The following is a 19,362-nucleotide window of genomic DNA, read 5'->3' as shown; positions in this document are numbered from 1 at the left end:
GGGTAGTCTACAGATTTGCAGGGTGCGTGTTTTTTAAACATTTTCCACCACACGACGTGGGCTACATTATAGGTTGGCCTACCTAGTCTTCTACACCTTGCCTGCATTTGTATATCATCAAGTGTCAACTGTTGTATTAGGTCAATGATAAAATAAAATGGACGATTCGACAATAACGCAGGTAAATGAGTAAAAGTTATTTTTTATTTAAAACTTAGGCCTAGGGCCTAGGCCTAAGGCCTAGATGATAGAGTATAGAGTCGATCGCTGATTACCTCGCTCTGGACATGCGCAATAGCGTGTCGGATTCCCTAACGCTGGGCAGTTGAGTTCCGGTGCCGGAATCCTAACCACAGCGTTTTTTTTTTCTATTGAAAAATGTTGTACCTGTAAAAGAAAAATTGAATATCAATGACGGATGTGCCATTCGACCAGTAATTTGGCGTATAGACTTCACGCCATGTGAAGATAATAGCTCCCTTACCAGTGTGCTATTTTTAATTCCCCTAAATAAAAACTTTAATTATACACTACTTTTTATATTAATTAAATAAATACATTATTCCTTTTAAACAGACATCACCACCACCACCAGGTACTTTTAAGTCTAAAGTGGGACTTGTATTATCATGTGTTGGTTGTATGGTTGGAACTGGAAACATATGGCGTTTTCCACGGATTGTGGCAAATAATAGTGGAGATGAAGGTAATATTTAATTTCTACACAATTCTATACCTAATATTAGCCTCACAAGGGTCCTCAATCTTTAAATGATGCCACTGAAGGTGAAGAGACAACTGTAAAAGTAAATAACAATTGTTTTTTAGTTTTTGGAACTTTATAGAATGACCTCAAAGTGGGGAACAGGATGTTGCTTTGCAGTAATTATTAACATACTTGTATATGTTTCAAATATCAATTTCTTTGTATCTTTTCTCAAGTGTGTGCATTTTTATTTCTGTTTGACAAAGTCTTGCACCTTTTCTAATTTAGTGATAGTGTTTTTTGTGTGATGGGCTTCCATACAATGGAGCCATACTAAAGTCTTCAAACTCTCTTTTGTGATTGTAACGCTGTGTTTCCGCAGCCAGATAACACAAATTATCCATGTTTTTTTTTAAAGCAATGAGATACTGTTAATAAAAAATCAAGTGCACATGATCATCGGTACTGTAACACTAACACCAAGCGCTCTAATTACCACAACACAACAATTTGTACTTCTGGTCAAAGGTTAAAAATGGTCGCATTTACTGTAATCGGATAATTATCTAATTTGAATGAAATTTTTTAAACGCTCACTGTTGTCTGAGAACATTAATCATTAATTATCAGTTTTTTAAATTCAATTTTGGCTAATTGAATTTTATTTTATGATAAAATAAATATTGCATTGTTAATTATATTATACAAAGCTAATTGTAATTTCATTCAATTCTATCTACGTGTGCATATTTTAATAATCTATGCCCCTCAAGTATAAAGAATAAAATGTTTACTTTCCAAATAAATTAATTGTATTTGAAAACTACCAGTATTAAAATTTTGAAATTTCCTAAAATGGATTCATTATTCTGTAAGCATTAATATATTATACAATTTACATTTTTGCATTTAATTCTTGGGTGAGACTATGACCTCCAGATCACCAATCTTCCTCTGATGTCTAAAGCTCTGTCTACTATACACTATCAAACTAGTTTGACAAAAAAAGTTTAATGTGGCCAAATATGGAGGCGATGCCTAAATATGGTAGTGATATGACATCATCAGACATGGGCACATCATACTTTTTGTGTTGACCACATAAATTTTGATAGTGTAGACAGAGCTTAAGGTTAGATTCGAGCCTAAGTAAAGCAGTTAGTTATAAATTGACCATCCTTTTTGTGCAGTACTGTACACCAGGCTAGTGACCTGGAGGCTGTGGTTCAAGTCGCAATCCCAGAAATCCTCCTTTTTTTCCTTTTTTACTTTTTCCTATGTACAAAAAGTACAATGATATTATAAAACTTTATTGCACATTATAAATCAAATTGAAGTTTAACATAAAGAAGTACATTAAATCAGTTAAAAAGCAAGACAAAACAAATCGGGAACAAGTTGCACACAGAGGATTTTAAGGGCCCAGATGGGAATTAACATATAGTGGTTAACGTACTTGTCTTCCAATCCCAAGGTCCAGGGTTTAATCCTTTCAACTCCACTCCCTAAGCCTCAAATGAGACTTAGTTTATAATAACACGATAAATTATAAAATAGTTTATCCATCCTGTAATTGGTGAGTTGCTTGCTCTAAAAGAATAACTCAATTTTAGAAATATAGAACATTATTTTTAAACAATTGGAATGGAGTTTCTATTATTTCTATTATATAGTGTGAACCTACAGCATGAGACTGGGAATTTTAGACTTGAACTCCACTACCTTTTGTAATGTGTGAATAAAACTGTATCTTTAGTTATTTCAAAAAAATTATTTTATTTTTATTTCATATGCATCCAACAGCGAGCACAAACTCGCCAATTACATGATGGATAAACTATTTTATAATTCATCATGCTTATAAACTCATCTGAGGCTTAGGGACTGGAGTTGAAAAAGTCCTGAGTTACAACCCTGGCACTAGGTCAGGATTGAACCCTGGACCTTGAGATTGGGATTTTCCATACTGTCTTTGATTTTTGTTGTTCAACATTTTGAATAACAATATTGCTAAGGTCCTGAGACAAGCTTTTGCTTCTAGTGAGGGGGACCCATACTGAATAAATGTTATACTGTATTTAATTTAATTTTTTATCCTGCAAATTAAACAACACAAAATTCACATTGTTTACTTCACCTGATTCATTTCTGTTGACACAAATCTGCGAATTCATCTGATTAAATAACAAATTGATTAGTTGATCAAATATTGCACTCACTATAAAGTCTAGGTATTTACATAGTACTGTAGGTCAATCTATCCTAATAATTTGAAAATATCAGAAAGAGCTGGTATCGTTATGGGATGTTTAAGCCTTGGACATTTTGGCCCATTTGCCGTTGGTATTATAAAGCATGATGATATGCATTATAAAACTTATACTCGAATGAATGCAAATGAATCCACATAAACGAATAAATCCAGCAAACATATTGTGACCTGTGACCTATACACAGATTACCCTATTCATACCTACAACCTACCTACCTATTCATACCTCAGTTTCACTATTTATTTATTTATTCGCTCAGCATAATATGACAATACAATAACATAGCAGTACAATGAATTGCTTAACTTCTCAAAAACTAAATTATATAAAGTTTGTATTTAATATTATAGACCTTTTGAATGGAATGATTAAGTTTGAGAATTTTGTCTAGTCCAGATTGTGATGATAACTTTGATACCTCTCTAATTTAAAAATATAAACACGAAAATAAATATATCTATTTAAAAATCATGTAAAAGAAGGAAATAAATAAATAATTACAGTATTTGTTGTTTGTGTTTAGCCCAATAATTGGCATATATACCACTCACTTACAGTAAATCAATCCAATCAATATATTTAAATGTAAAAAATTCTATCAATAAAAATAACAACACTGATTGATTGATTGATTGATAATCAATTTTTGGCAAGCTAAAGTAAGTTACCAAAATAGTAGTAGGCCTACTGTGGTAGTGGCCTTTTGAAGACATCATACTTTTTAAATACACAGTAGGCATATATTAAATAGCATGCACTCTCTCGCTCTCTCCGCTTTTTCACAAGTATTTAATTTTGCTCTGTTTCTTAGTACTGTACTTCATTTATTTTATTGTTTTGTTGTTTGATTGTGTGTTTTTTTATTTGTTGGAGTTTGTTGATTTGTTAATATTTTATAATTATTTTTATTTGATTATTTTTTTTAGGCTGCCTTCAATTCATCCTGGTGTGGATTTTGTTCCTGTTCATATGGTCAATACCCATGGTGCTTATAGAATACGGTGCAGGTCGTTTCACCAAAGTCTCCACAATATTGTCATTTAAACAACTAGTAGGTCTTAAAAGCTCTTGGTGCGGTGCTTGGGTGGCCCTCGTTGACTTGGGAATTGCGTAAGTCTATTTGAATTTTATGCTTTAAAAATGCCATGCTATTTCAGTGAAAATTTACCGAAATGCCTCTCACCTCCAGTACTAAAGCCCCTTTCACACAGAAAACTGTTAAATTGCCACTATACAGTATTTAATCTTATTTTCATTTCATACAAGAGGCTTAGGGAGTGGAGTAGAAAGATTTGTGGGTTTCTTCAACCATGGCACTAGGGCAGGATTGAACCAACAAACAGCTGCACTTGGATCGTCATTATGTAACACGCGGACACCTTAGAGACCCAACAAAGTGTCCCTTAATAGGAATGTACACTGAATAGGAATGTACACTGAATAGGAATGTACACTGTTTAGGAGTTGGCTGTTGTGTAACACCTATTGGTCCATTTTGTTTCACATGGAAGTGTTCCCTTTAAGGCCAATTTACACAGGCGAGTGGTGACGGTAAGCTTGAAAACTTGTTCCACATAGAATCTGTATCTATCTTGAGTGGAAACCACCCTTCGTTCCGTGTTGTGTGTATATGGACATAAGGAATAACATAAATTGTATTTACCGTTACCGCTCGTCTATGTGAATTGGCCTTAATTAATAGTGGTGTCCCAAAGGAGGGTTCTACTGTATTTTATTGCATAAGTTAATGTAAAAATGTGATAATTTTGTTTTGTTTTTGCCAGATCATATTACTCAGTTGTTCTTGGATGGTGTTTCTACTACTTCTGTTATTACTTAGTCAATGATCTTCCGACATCATATGAACAGAGTTATGCTACATTTAATGACTTTGCTGTTGTGAGTTTGATTTAATATATTTATTATTCTGTCCTTTCTTTTTTACACAATACAATGTTTTTTGAATTTTTGAATTATAAAAAACTGGAGCAAACATTTTTAAAACAGAGGTGGGTCATATGAAAGCTTGGTTCCCACTATGATGCAACGCAAGAACGTAGATATGACGCAAGTGAGTTGACCAATGACAAGCGACAGTTTGAGTAATCCATCGCTTGTTATTGGTCAAATCACTTTTGATATACTTACGTCCTTGCATTGCGTTTAAGTGAGAATCAACCTTTAGTGACACAGTTCAACTAGTGGTCTTGATTTTTGTTTTTGAAATTTGTGACAAGTAAAATTGGAACTGTTGTTAAATTATGTTTATTTTAATGTTTTCCACTTTTGTATTGTGTGTAGGATTCTGCATGGCCTGTTTTCTTCCACTTTTTGTCTGTGAGTTTAGCAGCATTAGCCATAGCTTGGGGAGTCAAGTCTATTGAACTTGTCAACACAGCAACTGTGCCAATATTTCTCTGTTTGATTCTTTTCACCCTAATCTGGTCTCTTACTCTTGAGTATGCTGGTGAAGGGCTTAAGTTTCTCTTCAGTCCTGATTGGGGTAAGTTTATTTGTTTGTTTGGTTTATTTTATGTATAGTATTCAGTGTTAATGGTAAATTTCACAGTTTATAAATAAGATGACTGAAGAAGAAAGTTGACTGGACAGGTATAAACTTTAATTTTAATAAAACTATATTTGTAATGTGAAATGTAATGTGGTTTTAATGTAGTATGTTCATACAGTATAAACCAATAATAAACTTTACATCAAACAGAGTTTTGACTTGACAGATCAACTGTTAGCTAGACGAAACAGTCTTTATGTACAGTAAGTTTATGATGCGTCAAATCATAGGACAGCATACGGTACATCAACTAACTTTCTGCTCTCATAATTTAACGTGTAACTTCCATTGTTATGTTCGCGCATATAACCATACATTTTGTGGTCTTTTATCTCTGTTTTTATCTTTAATCACGAAGATCACACCTATATTATTCATCAAAATTACTAATTTAAATCTTGTTTAAATTGGTTTATATTTTAATGAACAATACCATTTGTTAAGTTGTGTTAGTTAATATTATACACTATCATTATTACACTAATAGTATCGTACCAGCATTTATAACCATAAGCATTGTTGTTATTCTTTGTCTATTTATAGATGTGTTTATATATTGTATGCCTCTGCACTATTACTATGCATAATTGTTTATAATTAATTTAAATTTAAATGTTAATTTATTGATTATACTTTCTGCATGTTTGTACATTGCATACTTATATGATTAATATAAATAAATTAAAAACTAAAACAATTGTATACTATGTTTGTGATACTTTTTCTATAGATGAATTAGCAGAAGCACGATTATGGATCGATGCCGTAAGTCAGAACGCATTTGACACTGGTGCAGCCAGTGGTCTGTTCTTATCTTACGCGGCTTATATGACAGCCGAGCACAGTATTGTTAAAATCGGTTTTCTCATTCCGATTGGCAATAACTTGGTCAGGTACTAGAAGTACAAATTGCTCTAAATTTAGTCAATTCATTGTCTTTACATTCTTAGATAAACCTATTATTTTCCAGTTCTCTTTCAAGATAGAACACCCCTCTAAAACAATGGGAATGCCGAATGTGAGGCGTATTTCGACTGGTTACTCGCAAACACCTCGTCGTGATTTACGCCCACTGCTTGCATACTAGAACAATGACGAGCTAGATCTGCTGATTATCTGCTCAAAACAGCCCAGTCGAATATGCCTAGTATGTCAGAAATGGCCTGTCCCATTATTAGAGGAGGATTTTAATTGAGAGAGAACAGGGAATGATTTGTTTATTCAGAGAGGTGGCACCTCATTCTCACTAGTTTTATGCATCTTTATTACTAGCATTTCAATTTCTATTTATCAGGCTTCCAAACAATTGTAGGCCTCATGCAGACCCAAAACATCTTTCCATATTTAGATAAACTAATTATTTTCATGTTCTCTTTTATGATGTTATAATACCCCCATAAAACAATGGAAGAGGGTTGTGCAAAATGTAAAAAAGCGACTGTCCCATTATTATTAGAGGAGTACTTGTTAATTGGTTTATTAAGGAAGGTGGCACCTCATTCTCACTTCATTTTATGCTTATTTATTGCTGACATTACAATTATTTATCAAGCTTTACAACATTTTTTTTAGGCCTACAGGCAGACACAACGTATTTATCCTTACATACCTAGTAAACAAACATTATTGTCATGTTCTGTTTCAGATTAAGTTAGTTTTGTGTTTTGTTTTCAAATTCATTTGAATATTATTGTTTGTATCATGAATTCATGAATCATTTTTAAGATAACAGTTACAAAATACAAATTCTATTAGACAATCAAATAATGGCATAGTAGCTATCTAAAGCATAGCCTGGAAAGAAGTGAATTATGTTGCTGTTTATAGGAGACTTAGTTTCAGTCAAACCAGGACTGGCTTTAAGTCACATTAGTACTGGAAGAAGTGAATTATATGCCTACTGAGTATAGATGAAGAAGTAGATTCCATTAAGTACTGGAAGAAGTGCCATAGAAGAAGAAATAAATACAATCAAATTAGTACTGGAAGAAGTGAATTATATGTCTGCTGCCATAAGAGAAGAAGTAGATTCAATCTACCATCTGGACATATTGAGTCATGTGCTATATAGACCAGAATGTGTAATGATACAGGAATCTGACTAGCATGTGATAGGCATGGGTTCGAGCCTCTCTGTTCCATATTAATTGTATCCTTAGGCAAGATGCTTTTACTCTCATTGCATCATCCATTGGATGGCACATAAAGCTGTTGGTTCTATGTACATCATACAGAAAAGAAGAGTATTGGATCCTGCTCTCGGTGTGCTGATTTTAATAGGCAGCGCACTTGCGGACGATAATAAATACCTTTATATTTCCAGCCAATATATTTAAATAATTGACATATTAATTGAAATATCATTACAGATAAGCTTACTGACGTACAAACCTGGAAAGAGGCGATGGTCCAGAATGCGTATGATGTTGGAGCAGGCTTTGGCCTCTTTCACACATATGCTACATACATAACAGATGAAGTTGCCTTAGTCCCTTTAGGGGTTTTCACGCCAATAGGAAATAATCTAGTCAGGTACACTCCCACGATATTTCTCAGTAACATGGGTGCATGCGATGATGTCATCCTCATCCTCTTTAAATGCATACTAGTGGAAGTCTTCCATCCTTCATTTTATTTTTAATATCATTGTGCATGTTATTCACTCATCTCAACCACTTGAAATACAATGTGATTGTAATGGTGGAGGTTTTTCATCCTAATTTTCTTACGGCCACTTTTGGTCTATAATTGATGAATATGCCTGTATCATTTTAAATTTTTATATAACCCCAACCCCACAGTCTTAAGAGTACAAGTTAATCTGTTATAATTTATTTTACAGTTTATTTCTTCAACATAAGACATACTAAGTGTAGTACAAAGAATAAGGAATTGTATCAAAATGGCTTAATAAAGCAGCAACTGATAATATCCAGTATCACAGGCAAATTCTGTAATACAGTGTAACATGTTTTGCATATGACCCTGTATTATGTTAATGGCCTATGATACATATGACAATGTTTTACAGAATTTGCCTATGATTAACAAATTATAGACATAAAAATCGGCTGAATATTGTGAGAATGCGTTTGGTATAAGACAGCGTCTATATTCGAAGTGAGCAAGAGTGTATGTCAGTGCTGTGACAAACTCGGTCATAATTTTATTGTCTGTCTGATAGAGGTTCACAGTCAGCTGAAGTTTATTGCATCATAATAATTTTATTTTATTGGTTTACCGGTCGCCGATACTGTGTTGATTTTGCAATTTCTCTTATTAATTATATATACTGTATAAATGCAAGCTTTTCTTTTAACCTTTGATTAACATTAACAATATGTCAAATATCTATTCTCAAGCATGCCTGTTTTTATACTGTAATCATTTTTTCTATTGGGATTCTGTACCAGTACACCTATGCATAATGAATAATACATTGACACTTTGTCACTACAATTTGCATACATCAGAGGTAAATTTAAATACACATCTACCTGCACAAATTCAAGGCCTAGAAACATGCATGTAAGAGGTTCATCATGAGCAACGGATGCTGACGAGACAGGGGAATATCATATCCATGTTTTGTTCTGTGTTATTAATTATGTTTTCTATAGCCCCCCAGCTTTGTAAAGATCAAAGTGCTTTACAAGAACAGATCATTTATACCAAAAAAATTGTGTTTAAATTACTGTATTTTAACCATAGAAATACTGTTTACAGTAGATGTGCCACCACTCCCACACACCAAACACCCACCTTTCCTAGTTTCCTATTTTTTTTTAGTTTGCATCTGCTATTATAGTACTATTTATATGCTATGTTTGGTTATCTATCCATAACTAACCCACTAAGCTTCCATATATCAACAACCAAGCATATTTTTGTCTTGCTATTATTTGGTGACTGTAGGCCTAAGCATATCAGTTCTATTACCGGTCACGGTACCTTTGATATCAAAGTTCAATAATAATTGAATACTACACTGCAATCATATTCATGTTTACTCTGTAGCATTTCAGTAGAACCCCTATTAAAGGGACACCTTGGGAGCCAGCTAAGAGTTACCCCCTGAATACACGTATTCAGCTTGTTAGTTTTACTGCAAAATGCCCTTAATAGAGGTGTCCCAAAGAAGGGGTTCCACTGTACATTTTGCATTTAACATAAACAAAAATTCACTCACATGTTGTTATTGTCATTGCATAATATTTCTTATTCTATGCATGTTGTAACATATTTTTATTCAAATATTTTATTCAAATAACATTCAAATTACGCTTAGTAATATTTAATACTTAGTGTATTTAATTCATATATTTAATCACGTAGGCTGAGGGTACATGTGTGCCCTCCTACTAAAAATGTTTTTGTTATATATACATATAATATTTATATTTGTATATATTTTTGTTGATATAAAAACAGTTGCTTTTTCTATCATTTTAGAATTTTCATTCCCTTTAATAAATTAATCATTTATTTTATCCAAATCCCTATTTAATTATTAAAGGGACACCTTTGGGACTGGAAAATTGTTCCATTAATAAGGGAGTCCACTGTTAAAACATATTTTTACAAGTGTCTCCTTAATATTAATAAGGGTGTACCTTGAATTGGGGTGTACTAGTGTCCCCCAAAATAAGAGTAACCCCCCCCCCCCCCTCCCACAAATAAGAGTCTCTCAATGGAAGGATTTTTTTGTAATCATCAAAAATTCATATATGTATCACTACAGATTTTCATTGTTTTATTTTTTTCTTATCAATTTCAGCTTATCCTGTGGAATGCTTACATTTGCTACAGTGTTTGCGACACGTTTACAAGCCAACGACACAATTGAGGAAATTGTAGATATTCTAAAAGACAACGGTCCAGCTAACACTGGCTTAACTTTTATATGGTAATTATTACAGACTAGAGCAGTCTATTTTTTAACCCTCCTATTGCCATTTTTGTTTAAATATCATGTTGTTTTTTCTGGTAATAAATAAATGAATGAAAACAATTATGTCTTCTTTTTTTCTTTTATCAACCAGCCCCTTTTTTCTGAGGAAATAATACTCAGCGTTGTTCTGTTCTCTTCCCCAATTAATCTTTTCGTTGTTCAGGTCTGAAAAGTGTTCCTCAAACCCAAAACCGGCCCGTTATATGTGATTGGCGTTAAGCTAACTCCCTCACAATGTAAAATAAACAGCATTGATTGATTATTTTACGTTTTTGTTCGTAGGTTTCCCTTGTTGTACGAGACAATCACCGGAGGGCGTGTTTTAGCTGTGTTGTTTTTCTTTGCTCTGTCGTTAGCTGGATTGAGCTCCATGATTGCTAATGTTGAGTTGTTTGTTCATAATGTCAAAGATCTTGGAGGTACTGTAAATTATTGATGAATTTTAATATATATTTAATATTATAAACAATGGTCTTTATAGTGATGAAATCACATTGCTGTACTTATTTTAGATAGAATATGCCATTAAAAAATGTTTCTGTTTTGTATTTTATTTCAATTTTTAATATATAATATAACTTTATTGACACTTTTGGGATCAGTGGAAACATACTCAATAGTGGTGCAGTCAACTTAAACTAGATACAAATTAAAAAACGTTATAAACCATTTTTAAATTAAAAATATATATAGTACAATATACAGTATATAATATTTCCTGTTTAGGTTTCTATGAGTTATTTTGAGAAATCAGTTGATATCGTTTCATCTCTGCACAACAATTTTCGGTTTCAACGTCCTGTTACACTAGTACTGTATAAGTAATTAAAAGTACTGTTTGTCAACAAATGAATGACCATGATACTAAAAGTGATGAAAAATGAGGTTTTATCTGTATCACATGATCAACCATCACAAACAAAAGATAAAATTGAAAATGAGCTGATATAATATTGTTTTGATATAGAAAACAAAACAGTTTTCACATTTTTTTGTGTGACTACATGATATAAATGTATTGATTGTGACATGCAAACCTTTAAACAATATATTACATAACTTTCTCTACTACATGTGAAATAGACAAAGTCATTGAAACCTTCCCATAAATCCTTGCGCAGGTTTGAGGCTCTCCATAGTTCTTGCGGTAGAACAAGTCTTAAGCTCTGTCTACACTATCAAACTTTATGCGACAAAAAAAATGTGCCAATATAGTATATGGACATGATGATGTTGTATCACTACCATATTTGGGAATATCACATTTTTTTGTCAAACTAGGTTGATAGTGTAGACAGAGCCTTAGGGAGGCTAAGCACTGGAGGTCCAGTCTCCAATCTCTGGTGTGCACCTTTAAAGTACATCTCTCAGGAGGGTAAAATGGTTTCATTCCTGTGTTCTCACCCCCATGTGATTTTTTGTCACATAAGGGCCAAGGGGAGAAGAAAGTTGCCTGGGCTGGTTTTTCAATAGGATACAAATCACAATTCATTTCTACCTACCTTCATATTTACATAGTGTATAACATTTTATTCTTTTTCAGTGAAACGATGGCAAGCCACGATTGGATGTACTATTGTCATATTTTTAATAGGTGTTGGTTCGGCTGTTAACTTGCAATTCTTACTTAACCAAGTAAGATACTACACTATTCTACTACTATGTCTTTGTATAGAAATGATGAAAGAATTTAATTAATTTAACTCTTTGAAATACATTAACAAATAAAAGGTCACTGCAGTAAACATAAACAGTTTTACCAAATAATTTTATGAGTAAATAATTTGTAGTTACTGCAGTAACTGCAGTAGAATAATTTGAAACAGCACAATATTCATAGAATGTTATACTCCATCTACTTCATGATACTGTAGAACATTTCTGTTAAATATTTCTGTTGATGAGAAGTTACAAATCTTTGTCATAATTATTAATTATTGTTTACACAATTTTCTCTTTTAAAGGATTTTGTTTGGGGATTCGCATTAATTATATCTGGAACCTTGTTCCTGTACATGATTTATAGATATGGAGTTAGAAATTTCCGCCAAGATATGTTCAATAACTACAGCATATCTGACTGGCAACTTCCTTTAGTTTGGGAATGGATTGTTAAGTAAGTCTGTGTTTGAATACTTATTCTAGATGTGTTTTTATTTTGCGACACTGACAACCAAACTATGTTATGTTAAGCCTGGTTTCCATAAAATCGCTACACCGTCGCTACACTCGCAGATGTCGCCGACGCAATCGGGAAGGCTCCCTGATTCATTGCAGTCAAATCGGCAAAGTTCAACCATGTTCAACTTTGCCGATTTTGTCGGCGATGAATCGTATACGCGTACCAAAGAATATTTAGCGCTCGCGTACTAGATCCCCGATAAATTCTAGCGTTTCCATAGAATCGCTACGCTCTGTCGTGTAGCGATTTTATGGAAACCAGGCTTTAATTGTGCACATACAGGTATATTGAGACATGCTTCCTCGCTCCCTACCTTAAAACAGGTTTAATGGCTTCTAGGTCCAGGTGACAACACATTGATTGACCTGACCTGGTTAGATCGTTGGTTGTCATATTTTCCAAATTGTTTCATACAGTATCTTTTTCCCTTCAACTACAATTTCCCCAAATGGCAAACAAACAATACAACAACTTACTGTCAATTTCTTTGACTGGAAAATTTAATTATCATTCAGAATGTCAAAAAGCTGGTCATTCATTAGAACCATTGATTAGAACTTCTACCATGAAATAGAACTAAATAACATAACATGGTACAAAATAAACAAATTTCATTGATGTGTTCTAAAGTTTTGTATTCTTCAGATAATTTTTAATATTTTATATTTATTCTCTACTTTTTTTTAAAGATTCATTTCACCTATTGAGGCAGTTGGGCTGTTGGTGTGGTGGGCCATTGATACCATTTCAAATTCTGACGGTGAGGAACCGTGGTATGGGTTTTCACCTGAGAGTTTCATGGCGTGTATAGTTCAGGTGAGATTTTATACAATTTGGCCCTCTATAAATAAACCTATAGTAACAACAAATCTTCTATACTACAAGTCATCTTGAGATAACGTCGAGCATAATTTTTAGTCTGTTGGAACAACTGAAACATGTTTAATTTTCTCCCAGGGCATCGTCTTCCAGTGTGCATATGGTAGACACTGCATAGGCCCTAATCTGTATTAATATTTTGTTCATTTTCCAGTTAAAATTATTATTTTACATTGGTAACTTTACCATAGCAATGCATTTTCTTTTTGTATGTTAGTTTTAACCAATGTAATTATAAAATTATACATAAATTATTATTGTTTTTTTTTTTCATAAGTGGGTTGGTTTCATGGCAATATTGGTTACTATTAATTTGCTGTATGTAAAGTATTGGCTAAATGTGAAACAAGAAAAGGATGATAAAGACCCTCTGAGCTCTCACGACACACATGCTAACTCACACTTAAGTCTACACTCAAATACAAATCCAAATTATGGTACGTACGGAGAAGAAGAAACCAAATACTGAAGTTTAGTAAGATCTAATATTTCTGGAAGGCTAAAATAGAGTTTTTGAAGCATAACGAAAAAAAAAAAAAAACTTAAACTTTGACCTTCACTCCTTGCATCTAGTGTGTAAATGCTACCTTTACATTCAACTCAAATTGAATAATTGTACATCACAAAGTTGTTTTAAATTTAAGATCAGCTAAAAACAACAAACGTGTCTGTAAGTGTACATATTGAGAAAACACAATGTTATATCCTATAGAATAACTACATTTTCATAAGATTATGTTTATATTATAATATATAGCAATTATATTTGATAACAAAAAATTGAACAAAGTAAAACAAATGCTAATTAATATTGTATATATTATAATTATGCAATGTTTTAATCATTCCATTATTGATTCAAATATTCTATTTTATTTTTGCAATATCAAACTGCAATATTATGATTTTATTTTGCAATAGATATATTAATTATATATAATAGGACTAATAATATAAAGATTTAATTATTAAAGTATTGACATATATTTTTAAAAATTATTAATAATTATCGTACTGACTTTATAAGCCAGTCTGGTGTAAAAAAAACTAAGCGCGAGTAAGGTATTCTTTATTCGGCTACCTATAACTCTATATATGGTCCAAACCTTGTGTTCATATTTTGGTCCACTTCAGAGAAGAGTAAAACTAAGAGTTGGTGATTTTAATTTAAGTCAATGCAAAAACAAAGCAATAATTTTACTCATGGTTAACTATGCAAATCGGTGATTGTAAATTGAGGAATTAAATTGAGTAAAAATGTCAATGAACTACCTCATTGTGTGTCGTGAAAAAATCATAGAGTCTGTTCAGACAGTTTTTAACCCAGGTAAGTTGGTGACCTACCCGCCAATGTTAGTGATAAACTGTGCCCATGAAACCAACTTACCTGGATAAATAACTACAGTAAGTCTGAACAAGAGTTTAAAAAAATGGTGGTATATGGTATTACATTACTACGGTAGAATCCCTCCTTTTTGGACAACTCTATTAAGGGGACACCCCTACTCATCGGACACCTGTATTCAGGAGACACCTCTTTTCAAGGGACACCTTTTCCTGAGACATCTATTCAGGAGAATTTTTTTATGAAATGTACGAGGACAGTATATGTTTTAACTAAATGGCCAACCTCTAGTCAAGGGACACCCATATTTGTAGGGGCTTGAAGGTGTCTCCTAATAGAGGTTCTACTGTATTACCATCTGCATCTAAGTATTGTGTAATTATGTTTTAGGCTGAGGTTATGATTAAATATTATAATGAATCTTATATCGGTTTCGATTGTTATTGTCGACCATTTTGAATGAAAGTATTGTCTTTTAAAAAATAGTTATTAGTCTTCTGCTAGTCCGTTTTTTGTTGTTTTTATGTTTGCATTATGACAAAATAGAAAACATTCTGTATTTTTTATTTTCTGTCTGTACGTGGAGTACTGTACTAACTCGAAATACAGTAGTGTACTTTGTTAACTATGATAAAACAATCCACCATGAAATATGCTAAAACGAATTAACAAAATAGAAAATATCCTCTGCATACTGCACTGATAAAGGTTTAACTTTATTAAGAATAATTATTATAAACAAACTTGCTTTTGCATTAAACCAGGTATACACGGTTTGTAACTTTATATCGAATACGTGAAAATAAATAATACAACTTATAATATGGTTTTAATTGTTTTTGTCTATATTATACACATAGATAGATTGACTATACTGTATAATATTAATAGGTAGGCCTATAAATACATTGTTTTTTAAAACCTAAAATAAAATCCACTAACACAAACTCACGAATGAGAACAGATTCGGCGAACCTTGGTTGATACCATATATTATTATGTATTTAGTATTTTTAAAGTATATTCGACCGTCCGCTCTCGGTGCTGTTTTCGAATCAAATATTTAATTGTCACTCACTAATTTTGGTTATTTAATATTTTGATATCTATTCTGATAAATAATGATTTTTTTGTTTATGGAAATGACGTAGCAAACGTGATAAGTAACTCCGTTGTTGACGCGACCGTCATAAATATTCCAAATAGAAACGCAATAACAGCAATTGTAACGCAAGTGATAATTTGAATGTTTGACATGTACTGGAATTTAAGTTTTATATAAAATATGCAGGGACAGATGAAGCTCATCCAGGGGCTAACCAAACTACCAATGAATCCCATGAATTTGGCGAAATGTGGAACTATCACTGCAAAAAATAAACAACTTAGGACGATGACAGCTCGGAAAATGGTAGCCCATACTGGAGGTGGGTCTTTTGGCGTGGGACCATAACAAGGGGGTAACGCGTTGACCCTTAGTAGGTCAAAGTTATCAATGATAAAGAAAAGAAAGAGAGGATACGTGAAAATAGCTTTGAGAACCAGAAGCAAACTAACCGCAATAAAAACCGGTCCTGCGGGCATATTATACACAATAAATTCTTTTACATCATTTCCGAACGCAATGTAAGGTGTGATTGAGTAAGCTAATAGAAGAATTGTACAGAATCCATACGAAAAGTTAATCATAGAATCGAACTTTGACCGATCTTTCATAGTTTCTTCAACACCAGCAATGGCAAAACTCGCTTCGAAGTTAAATAGGAGTACTCCACAGCTGACGGTGAACGCCCGGATGCCAACGTTCGGTGTGTATTCAAACTGCCAGGTGCTGGAATTAATCTCCATGGCTGAATAGACTATGACACTTATAAACATACTAGAAATGGCAAGAATGGCTATGAAACTGCTGATGGAGATCTTGATTAAAGTCCTTAAGAAGATACTTGGTAAAACCAACACTGTTGTTACGACAGTCCACCACAGTTTGGAAAGTCCGAATTTTGGAAACGTTTCTACCAACATTGCTCCTGCTAGCTCGAGATACAGGGTTGCAACGGCCATACAGTATATGATTTGAATGATAACGATGAACCGTCTGCCGTGTTCTCCCCAGCATGCTTGTGCTATATCTGCATAACTTGATCTGGTCCTTACTTTCTTAATTGTTCCATCTGGTGATTCAACATCATCGTACAAACATCGTGCAATCAACTGAAAAGAAAAATCAATATTCGTAGTAGTAGTAACTTATTTAGCTGATGTAACAATAGATAAATATAACAGAACGATAAACCTTCTGACCTATGCCTATTATGTTATGTTTTCTGTACTAGGTTCGCCATTATTTCAGAATTTAAGTTCGTTTCTTCGTTTTGGACATTATGGAAAATAATTCAATATTGATGCAGACATAAGCAACTTTAATTAAATTAGCCCTATAGATAAATTACTAAAATAGCTCAAATATTACCCTTCTTAAAATCAGTTGCGCATACAAATAGTAAAGATTCGATGGATGATGACGTACAAGAACTGTAGCTAACAATCGTTAAACACTTACCTTACTCGTGTATACTAAAACGATACAGGCTAAACAAAATATTACGATTGCTGCTACAAGTCCACCCTCCTTGAATGCGTAAGGAATACTCAATATACCGACTCCAAATATGCAGTTACATATATTACAAGCAGCCTGGAAGGCGGAGCCTTCTCCAAAGTCTCCAAACCTTCCACTATTTACTGCAAAATAAAAATGGTCAAAACCTGTCACGATCAAACTAGTTTGTGATATGCCCAAATATGGTAATCATATGACATCATCATGGACACATCACATTTTGTTGTCACATTAAGTTTGATAGTGTAGACAGAGCTTAATATTTTCAGTGTACCAACACATTGACAAGTTAATATTTCATAGTGTGTCAAAACGTTACATCTCGTAGGAAGAATTACGAAGGCTTACACCATAACTATCTACGTAGAAGTTCTATGCCAAGCCATTTTAAGCTTCCGTATTAAATGAATGAAACTTACTTCCATCAAAGTTGATAAAAAACGTTCCGTTGGTTTGTGAAAAATGTACAGTTGGGTCTTGACTACTTGCAGCAGATTTCTGTTTCGTTGTATCGCATGTGATTCCGTTTGAGGTTTCGTCAAATGTCGAAACGAGTTTTGTCTTTTCGTTGTAGTCATCAAGCTCCATTGTTCACCTGTTTGTAAAGAGAGGCTTCATGAAACGAGAAAACTTGAGTCTAAAACAAATTATTCAGATTGATAATAACAACTAAAGCTCTGTCTACACTATAAACTAGTTTCACAAACTGTGTGCTGTGCCCAAATATGGTAGTGATATGACATCATATGGGCAAATCACATTTTTTTGTCACAAATTTTATAGTGTAGACGGAGCTTAAGTCAGGTAAAATAGTTTAAGAGAGGCAAATAATTAAATGTAAAGTCAGTGACATGACGAAGAAACACGCACTTAACGCGCGCGTACCATTTTATCAACTTTTGAGCGCGCGCGTACAAAAGCCATATCATTTCAGCATTGTTTAAGCCCATTGTCAAGATCAATTTTCTTAACAGTTTATAATGAGGGGATGCTATTTGTATAGGTCTATAGGTTGTTAATCTGTAATTGTGTGTTGTAACTTAATTTATGTTTGTAAATCACACAAAGCCTTCTGAATTAAACAGTTTCCTAAGTAAGCGTAATTTGATTTTCTCAATTAATAATATTGAGTTTCCATTCTTGATCGGTATTATTGTTAATATCATTTTATTTAATTAATATAACAAATTCTTTATAATAGTTTCAATGAAGCGTTGATACTGCGACAGATAGGAGCCTACTAGTCTGAGAAGAACCACTAAGTATAATAATTGTAAAATCTTAAAGATCATTGCACCGAGACAGCGGGGTCATCCACTTTTTCATGGATCCATTTTTCTTCACCATTGGAGAGAGTTTCGATCTGCAACGTTAAACGTTTGCGCATGCGTAATTACATTCATAACTTTTAGGCTAGGCGAGTTACATACTGTATGACGTACAATCAGACAATGAACTACTGACCAATCAGAAACAACATATTATTAATACCACGGCACCAGGACTAGGCTATGAAACAAACTGCATTTAGTTTTACTGCCAAGAAAAGGGTATCCAATCGTATCTATTCATACATTGGCCTAAGCTAGGCCACCCTACGTAGAATTGAGTTCAACCAAGCCAGCAAAGCGATGGGCTGCTGTGCGTATTATGTGTGAGCAAGCTAGTAGGCCTACTCATTGTCAGGCAGGGGAGGAGAGTGACATAACGTCATATCATAGATAATACATAAATTGTTCTCGATTGATGTTGTATTGCAGAACTCATTTTGAGGATGGTCTGACGATTGTTCAGCCTGTATCGAAAACGTTCATCGTGGATAAGCTAAGCAAAA

General features: G+C 33.4%; 2 protein-coding genes across 2 annotated transcripts; one reads left to right on the top strand and one right to left on the bottom strand.

Annotated features, from left to right (window-relative positions):
• The first annotated feature begins 50 nt into the window (after positions 1-50).
• Positions 51-15,715, top strand: LOC144840499 (putative sodium-dependent transporter YocR). The gene is made up of 12 exons (XM_078696325.1): positions 51-181; positions 577-706; positions 3,906-4,089; positions 4,764-4,878; positions 5,281-5,482; positions 6,279-6,441; positions 10,326-10,454; positions 10,782-10,918; positions 12,043-12,134; positions 12,464-12,615; positions 13,371-13,497; positions 13,838-15,715. Exons 1-12 carry the CDS (start codon positions 158-160, stop codon positions 14,027-14,029), a joined length of 1,647 nt encoding a protein of 548 aa, XP_078552451.1. The 5' UTR covers positions 51-157; the 3' UTR covers positions 14,030-15,715.
• A 324-nt stretch (positions 15,716-16,039) lies between these two features.
• Positions 16,040-18,116, bottom strand: LOC144839295 (vesicular inhibitory amino acid transporter-like). Its single transcript, XM_078694612.1, has 3 exons — positions 17,948-18,116; positions 17,469-17,650; positions 16,040-17,119 (listed from the first exon to the last, which is right to left on the bottom strand). Exons 1-3 carry the CDS (start codon positions 18,114-18,116, stop codon positions 16,040-16,042), a joined length of 1,431 nt encoding a protein of 476 aa, XP_078550738.1.
• Between the last annotated feature and the right edge of the window lie 1,246 nt (positions 18,117-19,362).

Source organism: Antedon bifida, chromosome 4 (assembly GCF_963402885.1).
Source record: "Antedon bifida chromosome 4, ecAntBifi1.1, whole genome shotgun sequence".
Lineage (NCBI taxonomy): Eukaryota > Metazoa > Echinodermata > Crinoidea > Comatulida > Antedonidae > Antedon > Antedon bifida.
This window is presented reverse-complemented; position numbering and strand designations above follow the sequence as displayed.

Coding starts and splice junctions, on each gene's coding strand:
- LOC144840499 (XM_078696325.1), top strand. CDS start 158: ATGGACGATTCGACAATAACGCAG. Junction 4,879..5,280: donor CATTTAATGACTTTGCTGTT/GTGAGTTTGATT, acceptor TATTGTGTGTAG/GATTCTGCATGGCCTGTTTT. Junction 6,442..10,325: donor ATTGGCAATAACTTGGTCAG/GTACTAGAAGTA, acceptor TATCAATTTCAG/CTTATCCTGTGGAATGCTTA.
- LOC144839295 (XM_078694612.1), bottom strand. CDS start 18,116: ATGGAGCTTGATGACTACAACGAAAAGACAAAACTCGTTTCGACATTT. Junction 17,651..17,947: donor TTTTATCAACTTTGATGGAA/GTAAGTTTCATT, acceptor TTTATTTTGCAG/TAAATAGTGGAAGGTTTGGA. Junction 17,120..17,468: donor TTTTAGTATACACGAGTAAG/GTAAGTGTTTAA, acceptor TTTTCTTTTCAG/TTGATTGCACGATGTTTGTA.